This window comes from Cydia splendana, chromosome 9 (assembly GCF_910591565.1).
Source record: "Cydia splendana chromosome 9, ilCydSple1.2, whole genome shotgun sequence".
NCBI lineage: Eukaryota > Metazoa > Arthropoda > Insecta > Lepidoptera > Tortricidae > Cydia > Cydia splendana.
Window position 1 is genome coordinate 16793380 of NC_085968.1, and position 22620 is coordinate 16815999.

General features: G+C 36.7%; 2 protein-coding genes and 1 long non-coding RNA gene across 3 annotated transcripts in view; 2 read left to right on the forward strand and 1 right to left on the reverse strand.

The window, feature by feature from the left end:
* Window positions 1-22620, forward strand: part of LOC134793767 (uncharacterized) — a 324508-nt gene that overhangs the window by 251650 nt on the left and 50238 nt on the right. The window lies entirely within an intron of this gene.
* Window positions 1-22620, reverse strand: part of LOC134793748 (nuclear migration protein nudC-like) — a 48646-nt gene that overhangs the window by 18799 nt on the left and 7227 nt on the right. The gene's annotated exons all lie outside the window — the stretch shown is intronic.
* On the forward strand, window positions 652-22504 carry LOC134793755 (uncharacterized). Its single transcript, XM_063765426.1, has 4 exons — window positions 652-843; window positions 18811-18924; window positions 19929-20313; window positions 22177-22504. Exons 1-4 carry the CDS (start codon window positions 826-828, stop codon window positions 22215-22217), a joined length of 558 nt encoding a protein of 185 aa, XP_063621496.1. The 5' UTR covers window positions 652-825; the 3' UTR covers window positions 22218-22504.

Sequence of the window (22620 nt, forward strand, 5' to 3'; positions counted from 1 at the left end):
TCCTGTTTATGAGATTCAGGTATTACTAAATTCACATACTTAATCAAAGTTATAGGGAAATGTTAGAAATTTAGAACTAGTACTTAAAGTATCAAAATATTAATAGAGCACCAACCTACGCGAATTGTTTCCGACTTGTAAACATTGCAGTTTTTCGTTATAAAACGCTTCACGTCGACTTCGCACATTGTCGTAATTATTTACGAGCTTAAATAATAGGTTGCGGACGTCACTCGGTATAGTCATTATTAATATTATTTAAGTATTATTTAAAATAAACGCCTTATAAATCGCGAACAATTTGAATGAATGACATAAATTGACAACAGACTTTTAACTTTTTTTAAAAGCATAGACAATTGGTGATGCAACAAGGAAATATCTGTCAACAAAATTTGGCTAGCCAGACTCTACCAGAAAATTCAACTACAATACTTCCAAGCCAAGTGTTCAAGACGCCGGTTTCGAAATCGCAAGAATGAACCATTGCACTGATAAAGAAATAAATAAAGTGAGAACTTATGCGTGAATTATTTTCAAAATATCGTCTTATTAAATAATTACATTGTAATAATTTCAGATATATCATAAAAACAGCAAAAAATATTGAGAGAAGTACGCTGTGCAACCTCATATATAAACCTTGGCGATGGTTGCAACACTCTCAGTCAGACTCTAGTCGCTTTGCCGCTTGGAACAGGCGTGTCGCGCCTGCAAACGGAGAGGGCGAGAGAGGCAAGTCACCCCGACATGTGGAGTGAGTGTGTGTAGTGACATAACAGTGCAGTTGCAGTCCAAACAATATTAGCGTGGAAGTGCTCAGCAATGGATACCAAAAGCTCGGTAAGTGAGATGCGGTTGCAGTAGTGTTAATTAACGCAATGAACCCTGCAATTAGCTGGACACGGTGCGATGACACCAGAGGGGCAGTCACAAGTGTGTCGCCATGGTAACCTACATTAAGTGACAGTTAAACACATGTAATAAAATAAGAACTTGGTTTCGAGTCATAAAGTATTTCGCCAAGTGACAACCAAAACAAATTACCGCTACAAGTTCAGAGGCATAAATAAAACGAGGTAGATTTTATTGTTATTTGTTTTTGTAATGGGTGAGTTTTGGTTGTCACCTAACGATTTGTAAATAAAATATGTTTATGTTCGTTTACTTATGTAACACTTGGAAATTTGTAACTTTTTAAATAAATATCTTGCGAGTCTTGTTGGTGACTACCTAAATTAAAATTGTCAGATTAGTAATCATTAGTATGTAAACAATAGGCAATGGCTAAATGTGACTGGGATGAGTATCACCATACATGTTATTAGTGAGTAAACTTTAGCCGTTATAAAGAGTAAATTAACTATACTACCTATGCATATATTATGATTTTAGAAAAACCCAAAATCAGTATGAATCTACATCCGCGAGAAATGTTAATGGTATGCCGGAATGCCGTATCACAAACATTCAGGGCGACTCCAACCGAAAACATAACAAATATTATAAATTTTGGCGCCGCCAAACTGGATTAGATCCGCGTATATCTTAGAATAGCGAACAGACGAACCGTAATTGGGTTGTAGATTAATCACATATTTGCCGATGCCGCTGAGATACAAAAACAACATTGGTGTGAAAAGGAGTCTATTTGAAGGCAAATATTTGATTAGGATAATCAGAAGCAGTGATATTTAATTGTTGAAACTACAATGATGAAGACAAAGACTTGTATGTTCATGTCGTGAGCAATTTGCTGTTTTCAATAATAAGAGGCATTGCACATCTGTCAATCAATCCGATGTTTAAGTGCATCAGCAATTTACGATAAAGGGTTGCTTCGAATGTAATGCATTTATAACAGGGTAATTACAATACTTATGCAATTTTGGTCACATGGAACCAATCAGCGAATTCATAAAGACCGACAATGTTTTGAGGTCAATGATATATAAGTTTATAATATGTAAGTTTTGGCGGTATGAACATTTGACAGCGCGCCAGTAATGGAGAATTGTTTTTGCTAATTAAATACGTACTCTATTGAGTAATAGAATGTTTATAAATTTACGAATACAACTTTTAAAAATATCAATTGTAGGTGATTCGCAAATGTTAAAGATTCCATCGTGGGTTAATTTGAATTTAATGAATAACAAACATCAGACAGTCCTTGCCAAATAGCGGAAGAAAAGTAAACACAAATGGTTAACAAAGTGGTTTATGAAAAGATCGCTTTTGAAAGTAGGCGAGGCTGCGCCTGGGCAATCGGCCATTAGGCCCGAGCTAAATGGCACAGGGACTGAGTGAAGCTGCCCTCGGCGCAGGCGCGGCCTTCACATTTCACAAAACCCGGACTTGCGCGCATCCAGTCGGGGCGGTGCATGCTACTAAAAAAACTATGACCGAATAGGTAGTAATGCAGGCCGGTAGGAAGACGTATAAAATGCGAAAATGTGTGAATATGTATGTCAGATAGACTATTGATTCAAAAAGAGCAAAACAATGGAGATTGTTACTTAAATAAACACAATTACCTCCATTACGTTACGCTCGCAAAAATCTATATCACCGAGATTCAATTTTAGAATTGAATACCTTTGTGGGAATCTGTTGAAAAACCGCTTTTGACATAAATCGATCAATAACGGCAGAAACTTCATACTGTACAGCAAAACTTTTCATCCTAGAAGATGGCGGATATTGCATATCTGTATTTTATACGTCAATATTTTACCTAGATAACGTTACCTACCAAAAGTGCAAGTGATGATATATGTCATCGTAAATTTTTACTTTGTATAAAAATACCAAATAAAATGAACCTTTAGACGCATAGGTACCTCGCGTGAACTCTAACATTTGACACATAATCATTCACTACGCGTTGGATTACGCGCGAATTAATGATAGTAAGTTTATTTTGACAGTTGAATTGATAACGCATGCAGACGGCGCCTGTGCCGCGTCGGCCGCCGAGTCATACCCAACAGCTGATCTAGTAGCATTCCTAGAGATTGTAATAGATAAAGTTCATTCATATAATTTATACAGGTCAGTTCATATCAGTTAGTGTTTTATGGTTTAATAGGCATTCGGCGCTAGGTTTCATGAATCGATGTCAATATCTCCATACTTATCTTATTAGTAACGTTTGCTGTAACATAATAATTTGTAAACTAAACGAGTATATTAGTCTGAAGGGCAAACAGTAGTAGTACAGTCGCCATCAGATATATCGGAGCGGCCAAGGTGTTCACAATATCTGAACACGCGCTCTAACGCCCTGACAATAGAGGCGTGTTCCGATATTTGTGAGCACCTTGGCCGCTCCGATATATCTGATGGCGACTGTACTTACAAAGGTATCGATCGTTACTATCGTAGCGTAGAATCCAATACATCAAATATCAATTTTTTATTGTATAATAAACTGCTATACGGTAACAATGTAAGCAACGATTTCGCAAAAGCCCTAATCTTATTCGTGCAACTTATCACGTACTAACTCAGAAGCAACGACGCGGTGCTCAATTATAAGCTATTGTAAGTATTTCCTAGCCAGAGGAGAGGCTAAACTTCAGGTACCTAAAGAAATCCTGATTTCAGTGCGTTCCCTACGAGTTGCAACCTGAAAGAGCCCTGTAATAAGTCACCATAACTGTTTGATATTTTTGCTAATCACAATTTCGCATCATACATTTTCTGTAGGTACTTACTTAGTGCAACGCTGCAAGCCCTCGCGCATCGTCACAGGGCTATTATTACGTCACGAGCGTCACACAACACATGACTCAATACGTCATTGGGCCATAATGCCATGGGCTATTATTGAGTAGGTCAGTCGGCACTTGCATTGCAAGAAAGCGCGACACTTGTGCTGCGACCTTATTAGGAATTTGATCGTAAGCATATGAAATTTACCTGAATATCCTCAGTAAAAAACTGAAACTATACCTAAGCATATAAGACGATATTAACGTCTTTCATTTGCCTACTTATGAGCAAGTATTTTTTTATAGAAGGTCCCTTCTTTGAAATCTATTAAAAACTGAATCCACTTCAAACGCTTTTCTAAAAGCCTTTACAATAAGTTTTTGGCAAAAATTCCATTTTTGGTACAAGCTTTTATCGTTGACTGTACTTTTATTTACACAGTCAACTAATACTCATCGAGACCATAAAAAAATCCCAAACACAATTAGGTTGCGTTGTTTTATCACAGAGAATTTATGGCCACCTCCTGTCTGCATCATCAGATCAGCTCGATGGTACCATACATATTGCATTGTCATCCGACTTACATATGTACCTATGAAAATTTTCAGCTTCATTGGAATTCGGAAAGTGGGTCAAATTTAGCTTGCAAGATTTGACCCGTACAAACATAGTTACATATTTACATACATAGGTACATTGCAAGTTAAATAAAAGCTTGTATTGTATTGTTATGGTGAGCATTTAAGGAAGGCACGACTATTATGACAATTAACATAAATAACATTATAAACATTGTATGTTACACAGCCGAACATTCAGAATGACATAACAAGATGAGATTCCCGGCAGTTTGACTACGGCACAAAAAGTTTCAATGTCAAGGAGCCGATAATTTCCGTGAAACCAAAGTTCTAAACGTCGGCGACTATATCCTAATGTGGTCGCATGATTCACAGATTTCTGTCAATACATACTGATATTTCTTCTGAAATAATCGATTTACAGAGTTAATAAAAAAGGAATGAGGAAAATTATATGATAGTCTGCCGTGATAATCTTGATTCTATTCTAATATACTTAGGTTCCATCGCCCACACTGTTAACTGTACATCGGTGGACCTTATGCCGTTTGTATTAAGTTTCACCGATGTACAGTTAGGAGTTTGCTGTTTGTACACCAAATATTAAGGTAAGTATGTACTATTTAGATCTATCGAACCAATGGTTTTATTTCAATCTAAATAATTAGTTGACACGTTTCCAATGATAATACACAAAGAAAATTAATACATGTGTTCAATGCAATTTCATAATTGAAGTAAGATATATTTTTATCTCGAAGCGATTATTTTTATAAACGTGTCAAGGCCGTACATTTTATCTTGCCACGAATTGATAAATGAACGAACAGACCAGCGTGTCGGGTAGACAGTAGCAAGGTAAACGAACTTTTTCCTCAACCTGTAGCCCCGCGAATTTGTTTACATGACACGTATCTACTGCTGGTAGCAAAGGAAAACTTAGAATAAATCTACATAGTGAATGTTTAGGTATTAAGGAAATTTCCTTAAAATAAATTTTATATTCATTAGTTTCGTAATTCATTACGAATGGGTGAGGTTGCAAGGTCGAGGTCGAATGAACACTCGAAAATAAGTAAACCTAGGATGTGGCGTGTCAAGACCGCTAAGCTGAAGGAAGATTGGGCTGGAGACCGGGGCATTAGGACAAAGATACTTAAGTAGATCCTGCAATATGATTTTTCGAGAAGAGGCAGGCACTAACCACAATTGACGGACTGTTCAACGTCACTCAGCAGTGAACTATGAAATTTCGAAATGCAACGCTCTGGTGCAGATGGAGATGGATTGAGCAGTAGCCGGAAATTGTAATTAATAGACCCGAATGGAAGAATAGTGAGTCTTAATTTAAATGCATTAATGTTCAAGCATAATTTTGGCTCGTCGGCAGGCTGGTTGATATAGGTACGAGATACGAGACAAGAGACAAGTACCTATTCAGTAAAGTTTGATTTATTAGCAGACAATAGTCGATGCGGATCCAAGTTGTTTGTAAAGGGATTCCCGTCGACAAACGGATCTGATACACAAAAGTAACGCATGATGTAATTGGTATCATTTACACGCGACAAAGAAACGTAAAAACCAGTAACGAACTCTGAATGACCGAGACCCTGAGAGCGGAATGTCGCCACACTGTGATCAATATTATTGTTGGAATATAAATATACAAATTTTAATGCAAATTAATGATCCGACAGAATGATCGAGAGTATTTTATAACGTTTTTATGCAGAATACGAGTATTAATGAATGCATTTTTCATATACCTGTAGAAACAATTCAAATATTCTATTTTAGTGAAGAGTGTCGCCTTCTGAACAGGCCTTGGCCGATTATTACATGCTTAATCGAAATCAAAATACGGCGTATAAATTCGGCGTTTAGCAAACTGTTATGGTAATCGGGGAAATAAACATTTTACCGAGTTATTTCAAAATTTACAGCCAATTCAAATAATGGTTTCACAGGCAAGGCCGTGCCGGATATTTTTAACTTTTTAAGATACATACTTAAAACGCATGTGACTGTGACGATATGCAACAGGTTTTCGATTACGAAATATTTGGTTGACAACAATTTTTCGCGCCACTGAACGATCGATGTTCGCAACAACGCAACTGAAGGCCGTTGTTTTACCTCTTTCGAAAATATTTCAAGTATGTATGTACTGTATATTAACGCGTCTTTCATCAAACTGATTGTGCTTGATTTGGTAATAACCAAGAATCTGTGGATTGTTGTTTGTCAAACATAATCTTAAACAATTTAAAGTGGTCATTCTATTTCGTAATTTGTCCTACACCTCTACGGCATGCTTGAAACGAATGGTGTTAGAATCACGCGAAAGTCATTTTAAGCCAACCGGTCTTACACTCCCAACAGTCCCAACAAGGACAAAACATTTTCTTACATTGATATCAATGCAAATAGTTGAAGTGGTGCTCGACGGTGTTTTTGGCAACATTATTTTTAAGGTTATTCGAAACGTTTGACTGTTAAAATCTTAAAATCGTCTACATAGAAAACACTATGTAAATTTACCAGCGATTCCGCGATCGAAATATATTTGGACAAGGTATGATAAAGAAGTGACCTTAATCGCATTTAACGCTGGAGACGAGTACCTATTTGTTGTTGAGTTAACATGATAGTCACTTAGTCAGGAAGCGAAGACACTTGTGAACTATCTCACAAAGACTCAAACCCGTCAAGGTAACGCTTTACAAGAAACAGACTGGACATAACGATGACTATTATTTTCGTTGTAAAGATAAAACACAAAGACCTACATGTACTATTAGCTCCACGTGTAAAAATTAAAAGGAATTCGTCGATGACCACATAGAAGCAAAAAGTAAAACAATTACTATCATCAAAAAAAATCTAATAAAACGAAATATTAAGTCCGGCATGTCGATTAAACGTAATATAACAGCAAATTGTAGACGTCAGCAAATGATGATGATATCATGATGGCGTGAGCGAACGAAGAATCCGGCTATGTAGCCCATTTCATGGCCACTTTTTCAACAATATCATCCACTATAAGTATGAGATAAATAGAGGTTAATCACTTTAAAGAATGCAGCACGATGTATAGAGATGATACCTCTAAACCATTAATTAAAAACTCTACATAAGGTTCCGGAATGTATTTATTATTATCAAATGGTCCAGCATATGGGTCATCACTCGCTCAATAGTGTTGTATAATTGCTACTCTTCACATGTTATTTGAACAAATTGCCTTTACACAGCACGACTACGCTACGCTGGGACGACGAGATAGATTAATCGCAGCAGTTTGAATCAGTCATTAAAATTATAAACATCGGTATATTATTGATATTAGCGAGTCATTCTCAATCGGTAGCCGAGCTGGTGACATTTTAATCGACCGACGACAGATGTTCCGGTTCTCGAGAATCTGGACTAATCTGGAGGTCTAATATTACTGGTTTCAGCGAGAACTCGACACGGCCTCGCTCGCGCAAGCAATGGGAACACACGGTCAGCTACCACGGCTTTGCATTGACACGGTTCCCGTTAGCTTCATAAATACAACCAATTGAGTTCAAGGACGCCCATGAGCATCAAGCCAGTGTGACCAGCGTGAACAATGAGGCATGCGGCATCTGTGCTGCGTTCCTATTGCTGGCAAGAGTTTGCCTCAAGTGAACCAGTATAAGTGTAATCCATTTTCGCATAGTCGTTTCTGTTCGAGAGCTCATAGTTATTATGGTTTGGCAGGCGTAAGCGCTTGCCACAGCTGTACTTGTGATTAGAATACAAGGCCTGCAATCGCGTATAAAATATGATAATTGGACGTTCAAACGCACGTTTCGTCTCGTCATACCTGCTGCTAACGGACAACAACTCTTAATAAACAAATGCAGTTGACTGATGAGATACATAGTTATTCTGGCATGTACATTTTTAATGAGAACCAAATACGAGACATGACAGCCGTTATCTGAAATCTTCGGACAGGCAGATTTCGAAAACCAGAGACTAATAAATAGTAGAGACTGGTGGTCTCAATAAAAAGTTGCGTTTCCCATTGATGCAGTATCACTTTGTCGCGCTTTGATTTTGGTTAATGCCTCTTATTTTAACCCTGTAAAATATACTATAGATACAAATACAAATCCTCTTTATTGCACAACCTCAAAAAACATTTACTGAGAGACACACATAATATATGAAGACAGAGGTAACAACAGGCAGTCTTATCGCTAATGAGTAAATATCTATGGTATTAAGAGGACACCATAGGAGGGTGGCATCATACAAAACAGCATGCCGGTGACATCTACCAAAATAACGCTAAACCTGAACCTGACGTTGTATGCAGATCGGCAGTCATTATTATTATCTCTGCGAAATGAAAGCGAATAAATGGAATGGTTTGCAAGAATTCTTTATGTGTGAATCAAAATCACCACGGTCCGTCCGTTATCCATTGTGACATTTGCATCTTCGAAAGTGTTCCAACTGTTCCAAGAAGTGAGATGCAAGGAAAGGAAGTAGGTACGCTTTCACTTGAGCAGAATGGTTTGGTTAGGCGTTAACTGATTATCATAGTAAATATAGCAACCATTGTTTGGGATTATGAAAGTTGTTGCGAAGACTAAGAAGATTTGAGCCATTCAATTCCTTTATGAATAAAAGCAATTTATTTAATCACGAGTAACTGAATATTTTATGTAAGTAATCGTTTAAATAGATGTGTTGCATCAGTTACTCTTAATAGACTTGAGACTCTTTACAAAGAGAACATGAACACGAACTGTTCGTTTGTTTTAGTAAGTTTATAATTACATGCGGAAGAACTACAGATGACATGGCGTGTCATCTTGAGTTACATCATATATAATAGGAGTTGTGATTATTTCTGCAATTGCATTGCAAAAATATACAAATAGACGCGTGTTAAATTCCTCTAGGTCAATCACTATTCCTCCTTCACGCAATATCATCATGTAGGGTGTTGGTAAGCAAGTTTAGCGACATGCCGTAATTCCTCTCCTCTTTTTAACCGGATCTTTAGTAAGTTTAAAACCTTTTCCTACATTTTATCCGTTTCCTAAACCTTAAACCTCTCCTCACACTGATTCAGTAACACTACTGAAACTCCGTGAATATAGTTATTACGTGATGTGAGACAGAGATTTGTTTTAAGACAACGCAACTTACAATCACAGGTCCCAAATGCTGCAACAATCCAACGACATTTCTCACGTTAGCGTGGACAAAAACGCGTAACATTCGTTTTCATTCAGTGCCATTCTGGAGATTATCTATCTGGGAGTATTCTGGGTTGCAATAGCAAGAGTTAGTAGTTTTTTAGAAAGCCAGTGTATCCTGACCCCAAAAACCGTTACAATGAAGTTTAACCAAAAAACACATAAACTGGTTCGTTGTAACATACGACCATGTCAGCAGCTGCAATGACACGCCCAGGGCCTGGTCGTCAGATTTGGGAAAAGCGAACACACTGTAAATGAGTTCCGGGCATGATTACAATAAACCGTTATGGACACGAGCGCATGCATTGACTGTTGATATGTGAAGATTACCGCTGTTGCATAACTAGACAGTTTAACAGTCTACGCAACATCAGTATCTTCACTGTGGGGATCCCCGTCTATTGTGGGAAATCACTACAAAGATGAGATTATCATTGAAGATTTAGTTGATTCGTGAGGACTTATGTCTTATTAGACTGTTATTAGTTTGTGTAAAGTACAGCATGCTTTGCAACTTATTGCGACACAAAATTTCGAAGTCACGAGTATTTGCGAATTATGTTTACCTATTTGTCACACTAGTATGAATATTGCTTTTTTAAATTATCATCAGCCTGTGGTATGCTCATCTTCTGGGTATTGCATACCTACTTAACAAAAATGTTTGTGCGTAATGCGTCCTCTAGAGGTACATATATTGTCATACAATCTGGGATCACTCTTTAGTTCCTAATGGGAACTTCCCATCGAGATTGGATTGTTTTTTTTTGTTAGGGACATCTATTTCTGAGCGATGTATCTTGTGCAAGAATTTTCAGCTTATAATTATAATGCTTCGAATCCTCTGAGTGACTAAAATGTGTCTCTCTTTAAATTCTGCAGTGGTGAATACCCAACAGTGCATGAATTTTCTTTATACTTAATATATCTGCGCCATGCGCTGTTTTGCCATCCCACTAGAGGCACGCGTTCCATTGCACTAGGGAACTCCTGGTTTAGAGAGTTATAAATCACTAATTTAGAGATAAACAGGGTCACACATTTGTGATTTGGTTTGTCTGAAAGCAGAGCCAGGTCCAACTGTTCCAAGTACTGATATCGATGTACTGGTGACGAAACATGTACTGTGACTAGGCAGAAGCAGTACCGCTTGTGTTTCACAACATCTGTCCACCTGTTATTGTGTTAACTGAACCGTTAAGGTACGTAGGCAGAAGCTCTAAAAAATACGCATGTTATCTCCCATTGACGGCACACAATCATAGTCATTCAATTGTCTACTGCAACGTTCACCTTCAACCATTCGCACGTCACTTCCTGTATCCAACACGACATGTAATGTCAGAACATATAATTGAAGATAGATTTGTGACGTCAAACGCATCCGTAAGCAAGAATCAAAGCTATAAAAAAAGGCTGTGGGAATAACTGGAATGGACACCTCTACTAGAGTTAGAATGTACGTCATAATTTCATAGAAGTTTGACGTTTCAAATTACACTTGCACTGCGTGTGCTATCAAAATCGTTGCAGACTTATCTTGGTCTAGTCTAACTCTACCACCATACAACCATGAATTCAATTTATATTTCTCGCCGCGTATGAGGGTCTGGGTCTGACGACCACGTTTTACGGATGTGAAAAAACTGCTAGAGCAGCAGTATTTAAATTGATTTATATTTGTAGAAAAAGATTTGATACTTAAATGAAAACTAAAATCGTATTGTATAAATCTAAATAAAATTATTAACATTAAATTATTAACATAGATCTAAATAAAATTATATTAACTGAAAACATGTGACGTCCCACGGTCAAAGGTACCTTATGGCGGGTATGGAGTTATGCATACCCCAGTAATCTACAATAAATAAGCTATCGATAACACAAAAGATCAACCTTCTAGGTTGCGTAGTTACAGAGATATGATTTTTTGAAAATAATGTTGTGAAATTAGCAACTTTACGATAGAGAAGTTTTAAGTTTAGCCGCCTAAAAAACTATGTTCCTGAAGTAAGTTACATAGTTGACTACAAATAATAATACCTTATATATGTGAGATTAAAAAAATATTGCGACTTGTTCTGTAATGCAAATAGAAACTTTTGATATCGACTGATTTATGTGTATACTAGCCAATCTCTTGAAAATAAAGTTTTATTTCATTTTCACGATTGATTGCAATGAGCTCTCAAGATTTAAATTCTATCTATTAGAAAACGACACTGACAGACAGTTTAAGCAAAAAACAATACCGATTTAGAGGTGAAAATGTATTTTCTGACTTTTTCATATAAAATCACAAAATTGAATATTTTTACTTTTAATGTGACACACAATCAATTTTTCTGAGCACATATGAAAGAAATTCTGTCATTCAAATGAAATAAATCCTAAAACCCCAACTAAATACTATATTTAACCCCTTATGCAACAGTATTTGCTCCATACATTTACGAAAAGGTACCTTATGGAAATAAATCTAATAATACATCACTACAAAATATCAATCATATTACAGTTTATCTTTTATGAATAGAAAATATTAATTTACATTAAACTGCCCCAAATTTAATTAGTTCTTCGTCATAATAATCTTAAAAAAGACCAATAATTTGTATGTAATGAAAAGGTACCTTGTGATTAAGTTACATGATGAGGCATGATGATGATGGAACAGTTAGGATAAACTAATAATATTTTGGGGTTAAGATGGTATAAATCGTCTATTTCTTATAAATAATATATTTCGGTTGCTATTGAAGATAAGCGGCATTGAGGTTCAATGACCTCAGATATTCCATAAGGTAATGCGTCGGGTATTGGCATTTTTCAGCAAACCAATGGCTGATTTACTGCATGCGACCAAACCAAATGAAGATTATTCTAGTTAAGAAAGACTTGACGAGAGTAACTTTGGTATAATAGCAGGCTACTTGGATTTGTGATGTCGGTCTATGTACGGTTATAATATTTGCGAGGCGCCCCAACCAGAACTGAAATTATCAAATTAGTTTGGCAGAATGCTAATACAGTTCTCTACCAAACTTCTTTTCCCGTATTGACTAGTTTTTTTGGGAATTTTCAGTCTTTTTTCCATAAGGTACCTTTTCTACTAAACTCTGAGACGACATTACTAGGCTTATAACTAACTTATAACAAAAATAAAAACAGGTAAACAAACGTTACGCATTAAGGTTTCAGATCACACAATAAAAAAAAATTGAGCATTTTTTCACCTCTTTACAAAACATTTCATATCTCCGAAACTAGAAACCCTCATAAGGTACCTTTTCCCGTGGAACGTCACACATAAATATTACGTACTTAATCCAGTTTTTTTAAATTTTAGGAAGAGTAGAGTCGAAATAAAGTTTCCCCACAACGCGTGCACCAGGAACGGAAGATTTGCAATTAAATAAAACAACCATTAAAATAAAACAAAGTTAACCCGCAAACGGAATAAATAGTGCAAATAAACCTTGCGTCTCACGTGTCCCACATAGAGATGGGTAGGGGTGAGTAAATACTGAGTATTTACTCGGTATTTACTCAAAGCACCCGATAAATACCCGTATTTACTCATTTAGGTGGGTAAAAACGATTGCATATAAAATATTCAGAAAGAGATTTAAGAATAAAATAGTCTTTTATTGAAGAGTGCTAACGTGTATTAACAATATCATGTAACCAACGCAATATCGGACAAACAGCCAAGTGCAGGGGTCCACAAACGTGCACAAACCACGTGCCGATAGCAATTATAACCTGATTCATGTGCACACATCCGTGACTGGGACTGGCACGTGTAGATATCCGACTGTGCGATATCCTTGCATAATTAATTCAATGCATTATATTCAAATTAAGTGACCAATGGTTGTTTATCTATGTTCATTATGAGACTGACTTAGTTGGATTGGGATATCCCAAATTAGGGAAAACATCAATAAAGCCATGAATAACCGATGATTGCCAAAAACTATTGGTGTGCTGTACACTTTCAAATCAACGATAAACTGAACCCAAGTCCATAAATATTTATTGTAGCAAAGAGGCATGTCACTAAAGGGGCCCACTGATTAACAGTCCGCCGGACGGTATCGGCCTGTCAGTTGTTCGGAACTGTCAAAATTTTGTTCTAACTGACAGGCCGATACTGTCCGGCGGACTGTTAATCAGTGGGCCCCTTAACGTTTTGCATATTTTAAAATGACATTAAATTTTTTAAAAAACGTGTCGTTTGCAATTAGAAACCAGGAATTAAAAATGGCAGACGGTTTTGAAACATAATGCAAATACGAATCAGCAATGCAAAAACTAACAGAATGGAAAACCTACAAAATATTTAATTTCGAACATTGTGACAATATTTAAACGTCAAATAAATGGTAGAAATCTGTCATGACTCTAAATGTTGTATAGTGAGACAAGACAACATTGGCTAATGCTTTGCCAATAACAAAGTACAGCGTTTCTACATCGCATGACAAAGGTTGGAACGGCCGAGTTCCCACCTGTTCTGTGTTCTATGGTCTGATTTGGACAGAGTATGCGTATCGTTGGAACAATTAGCACATTCGACGAAGATTTTACTCCTGTCATGTTTAAGCATTGAAATGCTGTGTCAAAATGACATTTCAGGGTAGGCTACTTCGTCGTTTACGAAAAACGTTAAACTATTTGCAACAGCGGGAGCTAAATGTGCTAACGAGATATGATGATTGGTTACAGGTGTCCGACCGAAGTTTAGGTTTCGGTTTCAGCAGGTTTCGACATAAAAATCATGTTTCAGCCAATCGGTTTCGGTCAAAAAACTGCCAAACCTTCGTCAAACTTTAGGATCGTTTTCGTCTAGTTCCACTAATAAGAGAATTTTAATTCGGTTTCAGTTCCGGTAAATAATACAATTTCGGTCAGACATTACCTATTGGTTAGTAGATATATCTCATGCCATCCATGCCAAACAGTCTCATTCAGCCTTCGCCTCAATAAAGATTTCACAAAAAGGGATGCTGAAGATCAAAGCGGAGGAGATAATGGCATAAAGCGCATACGGATTCTGTATTATCTGAGGATGCAACCAAGAACCTATGATAAAATAAATTACCTGATGTTCTAATTCATACAATTATCCAATGTACGAACATGATAATCATTGCCCGATCAACAACCTTGTTGATTACACTAAGTCATATTGAGAGCGAAAGCGTTGGAGCGTGCCACAATGTTTTCAATAGCGCCGTGTCGCATAGCGTAACCTTTGTTATCATTAATGCTACAAGACCAACCACATAAGTGTGACCTCATGACCCGTGATGAATGCGCATACTCAGAAATCAAAACAATACTGGACGTCTGAGGCGCAATACTCGGTAAGCAAGAATACCGAGCTGGAACCGGTTGTGTGCATTTGGCGAAACATTTTGCAACCACCCCACTATACATGGAGACGGTTATAACGTCCCACTGATATTTACTAAGGATACATTTCAAAATTACTTTCTTACATGATCTTTTGCATGAATAAATATTAAGTTACGCTGTGTAATCGAATGAATTAATGGCGATAAGAATCTTAACGAACCACCTTTCAAATAATAGAAACAGATGAAGATTAACATTATACATTCTGTTTGATTGGTCGCAGATACTCAATGATTCTCTTCTCCATACTTTACACACACAATATAAATGAGAAGGATGTAAGAAATAAGTGGATAACTAGTACCACCGTGAAAACCTGGTCCTATTAGTACCTATTAGCTATAACTTGGTTAAAGTTAAAGTAACTGAAGGGATTGCAACAGCCCACAAAGGGTCTGACGAGACGTCGACTGTATTGGGGCTCTTATTCGTAGCACTTACCTAGAAGATCGTCTCAGGCAATCCAATAATTGTAATCTCCAATAACGAAGGTACAGTTACTACGAGCAGCGAGGTCAAGCTATACTAAAGATGAGCAGTAGATACAAATTGTTGGCTTAATTAGGTTGAGCGTGCTCCTTTTATCACGTCGTAATCAAAGTTAACTTAACCCTCGCCAAAGTTCATGTTTACAATGTAATCTCATTATCCAAAAATGTTCCGCCTTGACCTTGTCGAGGCTATAAAAGAAATTCATTATGATACAGGCAAAACTAAAATGCCTATCCATCATATTATCAAAGCAACAAAGAGGGCCGTGAAGACCGAAAGCAAAACTTAAGATTTATTGCGTCAGAGGCCAAAACAAGACCGCAAATAAAGAGAACGCGAACCTTGAACACCGTATCTGACAAAATCAATCGGACTCTGAACAAAACTTGACCCAAAAATGTAATTGATGAAACTTAACAGACAAAAGTACTGACACTTCTGCTTAATTGTGGACGAGTTTCCACAATCTATGAGCAAAGGGTAATGTGTGTCTATTTACTTGAAAGGAATTTGTAGGTAACTTCGCCGAAGAAGATAAGGAAAATTATTTTAACACCGTAGCCTGCCCTACTATTCTACTAAGCCCCATAACAAGTCTAAATGACTTAGTAATAATTCTTCACATAAATTAGGGGATCCGAACATGGAACCGCCAGCAACATAGATAAGGGTTAATATATGAACATCCAAGTTCACTTGTAAATAAAATAGCAACTGGTTTCAACAAGGCTTAAACTACATTAAGTTCAGTGAACACAGTGAGTCAAGTACAGTGAGTCTGTATTCCCTGAGAAATATGACCTCGGTCTCTTTAAAGCTAGAGTGAATAGGCTATTACTGAATCGGTGAGCTCCATCTTAGGCTCTGTCTTCAATTTCCATCAGGTGTGACTAGAGCCAATCGCCGATCAGTTTATAATAAAAAAAATAAAAATCTCATCAGTACCACTGCCATAGGACACTACATTTCCTGTCTCCTTATTTGTACTATACAGAAATAAATACATCACGATTCTTACCTAAAACAGAACATATTTAAAAAAATCTAACAAAACTAGAACAAGTCGTTGCCAAGAATGCAAAAAGACAAGGAAGAATTGATAACATACAAGTATTAGTAACGTAACGCACACCTACGCTTATTTTAGTTACACAACAACACAGGTAATGTGCAGTTTATATGGCAACGGTTTTGTTCATTAGCCACAAAAGATTTCTTCATTTGCTCATAAATCAAGCGTGAAGAAGCGTTGCATGCATTAGTTTACTTTGACGAACCACAGCGCTTATGTCGGAACCTCAATTCTATTTTTATTTTAACCTTTTGAACGCAAAACGGCGCATCCCTTTGCCGTGCCACTGACGCCACGGGGGTAAAATTTAGTTTTCTGAATAAATAATGCCAACCTAAAAGTGGGGTGTTTTTCAGTAGATTTTCATCAAAAAACGATCGACGTCAAATGCCGTCTTTGGCGTCGTTGTCACGATTTTGCGTTGACGTCAATTGCCGTCTGTGGCGTTCATAAGGTTAATAGCAACCCTTACGCAAAAATAAAATCAAACTATACTTGACATATAGTTAATACATTCAGTGATATAAGCATCAGAGTAAATCTAGTAGTTTTCGAGTTTATTGCGAACAGATAGAATAATACAGCAATTCAATTGTTTATTGCCGACTGTACATCATGTCCTTTAGTGGAGGGACTATTTATATCATATACAGGGTGATTCAGGAGATGTGAGCAGGACTAACACTGCGCATATCGTTAATTATAAGCAACTGTTTCGTATCAGTATTAGTGAGGTTAACGTTAATTTTCTAGTCGTGATGAAAAAAAAGTTATTAATTTTTTTACGACATGCATGGTCACCCTAAAATTAGAATACTAATCTACCGATATTCTGTGTCAAATTGAATGTCATTACGGTCATCACGGTCTGGTTACTTTTTAAATCTCGTATCTTACTCAAGTTTGACAGTTTATTTTCTTCGTAATCAAAATGCCATTACGGTTAAAGAATTTTTATGTTTATTAATTAGGTCCTGTAGGGTGACCATGATTGTTGAGAGTTAAATTTGCCCTCACCAAAAAGTAAAAAAATAGGAAAAAGTGTTGTTGTTTCTCCTAAATACGACGGTGATCGATTATCAGTTACTGAGTGTGCAGGATTAGTCCTGCTCACGTCTCATGAATCATCCTGTATATATTCATATTTGTCCATTTTTAGTAGCGTGTTGTTATATTTTTGGCAAGATAATAATATTGTATTGTGTTTGAAGTTACGGAAGTAACCTAATTTCAGCACAAGGAGGGGGTCGACATGTGATTCAATTTAGTAACTGAGTAATTCCATATCCGTTTTAACGACGAAGTAAAATCTATACGGAGATAACAATCTAAATTAAGATGCCAGCAAAGATGGCCGATTAGTAGGACGATTGAATAATGAAACAAGAGATCCACAACATTAATGGCACTTGTAAGTTGAGTTTATTAATTACTCTTTTTTGCACGCGTTCACAAAAAAACGTAACAAAACATCGACAACGATTATAAATGAACTGGAAGAATTTGTTCATAACTATAATGAATAATCGATCGATTTTATTTCCATCAGCAAATTGAGCATTCGATAATGCTAGCTATTTTATCTATTGCTCTATTAAAGTAATAAGCAATGATTATATAAAACACGGACAAAGACTGGCAGTTGTTGTCTATTTAGGTATACTTGTCAAGAACTAGGTTTTGACCTAGATAGAAACAGACATCTCGCAATATTTGCATATTCTACAGAAGTTCTAGCTCATTTGAATTACATACATAATAATTATCATTGCAATGTCAAGTGATCTAACAAAGTTAAAGATGGAAGGTTAATAGTTTCACATAATAAAAATAATAAATTGAAAATATTTTTCATACGCTTGCGATTGTTGCTTTTAGTATGGAAAGGATTTTAAAACCTGCACCTACAACAAACGTCTTTTTTGGCCCAGTGATTGACTGGTAGGTAGAGAATGCCTTAAGGCATTAAGTCTGCCATTTGCACTTGTTTTTGTTATGCGCAATAAAGTTTAAATTTAAATACATACATAAATAAAGGATTGTCAAATTTTCGGAAAGGACAATAAAATAGCTATTAAAAGCTTTCCTATCTACAGTAGTGTCATTTTGTATACCACCTTATTTTATTGTACAAATACCTATATTTATATTTCATTAACTGTGACTCCAGGTTGATATAATAGGTAGAACCAAATCCGCTAAATCCAACAGAATAGCATGTTCACGCCGCCACAAGTAATTCAATTACAAATAATCATTGTTGCAGATCTGTTCACACGAGTGGCACATCCCGCGGCCGTCACTGTCCGGCGGCAGCGACTCGCGCTCGCGCGGCGGCTCCGCCTCCAGTCAAGGCTCTTCCAGCAACCACAGCACCCACGTAAGTCTACGTCATTGCTATCATCATTTTACGAAATACGAGCCGTTTAGATTTTATAGTTCCGCCCCCAGTGCGCTACGTCACCGGCACCGAGATTAGTAATTTGACTAGTGTAAAAAAAGAGTAGGTGCGATTGTTAGAGTTCCTTGGTGGCTAAAGCCATTAAGAAGCTTACAATATTGTCTGTCTTCGGTCCAATTATATAATTTACTATAAAAAGTTTATAATATACACTTACCTATAACTTCAGTACGGAACCTTCGATAAGCGATTCCTATTCACGCGTGACTAATTATTTCACACCTGTGATCAATTTACAAGATAAAGGTAACCAGTAAAAAGAGCGTTTTTTGCAAGAATTAGGTAATAATGGAAGGGGTCAACATACGATTTACAAATTACCAAAGCCGTGTCCGGTACCTGTCATGTTCTTGTGATGTGAGACATACCTTGATAGGATCCCTTAATTTTGGAGCTGACAGCTATTGATCGACACGTCTAAAGATTTTATTTATTACCTCAATTAGTATCTGACTTCGCTTTATTCTGAATACTCGGTAAAAATGACCTTATTCGGAACTTAAAATGAACCATTGAGTTTACCAGACGTAGAATTGATATAATTTTATTACGTGCAATAGTGAATGGATTAGCCTCATCGTTAAGGCGTTTGATGTGCAAGAATATAAACCTTTTACTGCGAATCAAGTTCATTTCCTGGGGTCTTATTCCAGATTACCTCGCACTGCCGAGTCGTTCTCAAAAAGCAAATAATTACTAAAATCTTAATTATTAACGCGTATCGATCTAGGTTTAAGTTGTGATGTGTAAATGTTTTTCATAGTCATTGTCAGTGTCAGCAGGTGCGTCTTAACGTTCGACTAGCTTTTGCGCAGTAAGCGTTGGTAATAATCTGTAGTAATCGGAATCGCATTAAAGACCACCTACTCTTTTATGCTTAAGATTCCGTCAATTATGCTAATGTTTGATCCGCATTTTTGCAGAGCGTGTCATCGGGTTCGCTACTGTTAAGCGCTGCGCACCTCGCGCGCATACACGGAAGAACTACGGAGCAGCCCCATCCCCCCAGATTGGGCAATAGCCGCATATCTAACTACGAGACCGCCGTGGTCACAATTCCCGAAGAAACGAAAGATGCAGACTTACAAAGTAATTACTGGAAGGACGTGAAGCGAGCGCCAGAGGCGGACACGGCTTCTATAGCCAGCTCAACCCATTTTACCGTCGTGAATGGGTTCACGAAGAACCGAACTACGAAGGAACCAAAGTCCTGCTGCTGCAGCCATTCGCACCAGATCACTGTCCTCGTCATATCGATGACGATTCTATTCTCTGCGTGCATTCTCGCGGCTATATGTTTTGTTGAAAGTAAGTGTTGCACAACTCCGCTGCATTAACATCATGCTTAAGCCTACCGCCCTACGTAGGCAGGTTATATTATGTAGGTTTAACATAATTTAAACTAGATTTTTGAAATTGAATTTGATCATAAATAAGTTTATCTTAACTTGATTTTTTCTGATTGAAGAAAAGCCAAAGCGAGGTCAATTATAGGTTCTCGAATGTAACGATCTATGTAAGGACGTGTGGTTGCCTCGAAAGCCTAAATACTTGCATCCGATTTGGACAAACGAGATGTACGCTTCGGATTAAACATGGTGAGCTTATGTAACATTTGGCACATGACGTTCGTAAATAGCAATACCGATGCGCTAACATCAGTATTATTTAACTATTAGAATATAGCATAATGACTATAAATCCCACATTATTTTACCCATAACGGTACAGAGTTTGTGTGTCTGTTGGTCCAAACGGTGAATGTCCACAACGAATCAATCGAATTAATTGCGTTAAGGTTTCCTGTGAAGTATTTTCGATACATTAGTGACGCTTTTAGAAAAGTGTTAGGTACTATACTCCAAAACGTAATTCAAGACCAAAAAAAGTAAGAAAATGTTGCCACTGCAATCATTTGTTAGTAAAATAGTAAATTCCTGTTGATAAATAATCACGCTAAGATAATTTATTTATTAGTAATTTTACTCCTACGATTTATAAAAGTACTTTTTTAATACAGTTGCTCACAAAGTGCTACTTTACGTAGCTGTTTAGCGTGCGGAAAGTTGGTTATGTCGAACTAGTGCTTTTTACTTTTCCAATTTTTTTAAATTTATACTTGTTCCAATTCACGACTACTTATTGATGAGTGTTAATATTAGTTTCCTTTAAACGTCGTAATCAGCATAAAAACCTACTGTTAATGTAAGAATATGAAAAATATACATATTTCATATTTTAATACTTACCTCTTCATCATTATAACACGTTTATTTTTTAATATTGAATATTGAAAATTCCGTTCTTAATAAGGTGTCTGAATGGAACGGAATAGCTGCCAAACGCCCATAGATATAATATACTTAAAGACGACGTCTAAGCGAGCTGTCACTGTTACCACTTTTGTTTAGTGTACGATTAACAATGTTTTACTTATTTTTTCGCAACTGTATTAAAAAACGTCGTTCGATACACGTGCGGAAATGTCATTCTTCACTCGTCCCGAGTCTTCCCACTCGCCTGCGGCTCGTGGCAAGATATCTCGGTACTCGTGAAGTAATGACATACCTTCCGCACTAGCATCGAAATGTACTATTATTTACTTATTTTTACATTAATACAAGACGCGCTAGTAAAAAGTGGCAACATTTTCTTACTTTTTTTGGTCTTGAATTACGTTTTGGAGATTAGCCAGAGGATGCTGATTGTATTTTTAGCCAGGGTTTTTTTAAACACAGTTATTGTGTTTAACTTCTTGTCTGTGTATGATAAGGGTTCTGACCGTATTAGACGATTTTTCTGCTCTATGTATGTACAGTCGCCATCAGATATATAGGAGCGGCCAAGGTGTTCACAATATCTGAACACGCGCTCTAACGCCCTGACAATAGAGGCGTGTTCCGATATTTGTGAGCACCTTGGCCGCTCCGATATATCTGATGGCGACTGTACGCACAACCGAGATTTAAACCCAAGATTTTTGACCATATGAAAGGTCTTAACATTGCGAAAATTGCAACACATTAGAATTGCGAAAATGAGATCTGTAAGATAATATAATAATTACATTAAGTGTAAATGTAAATTTTACATGATCTAGAAAATTAATTAGTTGTAACATCATACATAAATTATCAGTGCAATATTAATAATATTATTTTTATTTTTCAGTGAGAATGCGGAAAGAGACCGGCATGTACAAGTATTCTTAGAAGAAGTTTTAGCCTTAAGATTCAGAAGCTGCACAATCTTGACTGTTTCTTCGATTATACTAACTTGCAACGTGAACTTTATCTCCTACGGAGCAAAGGTGTTTTTGCAAAACAATTGAGGTAGAGTCAGTAAATAAAGTCAGTAGAGGATTTGCAGCGGGTCATAGTATTATAAATGTAATGTATAGGTACTTAATAATAAAGTCACTAATGCAGTCTATGCACTGTCAAATAAATGGAACCCAGGGCCGCAGTGGACATAATTTGCCACATAATATAGTCTATCCAAGCATATCCTTTAATAAGACGCATTTTTTTGTCTTTTTTTCCTATGACAATAGGGAATAAACGGTTAGAATTTATTTAGTAACTATTACCATTGTGGCCCAGATTCAATTTATTG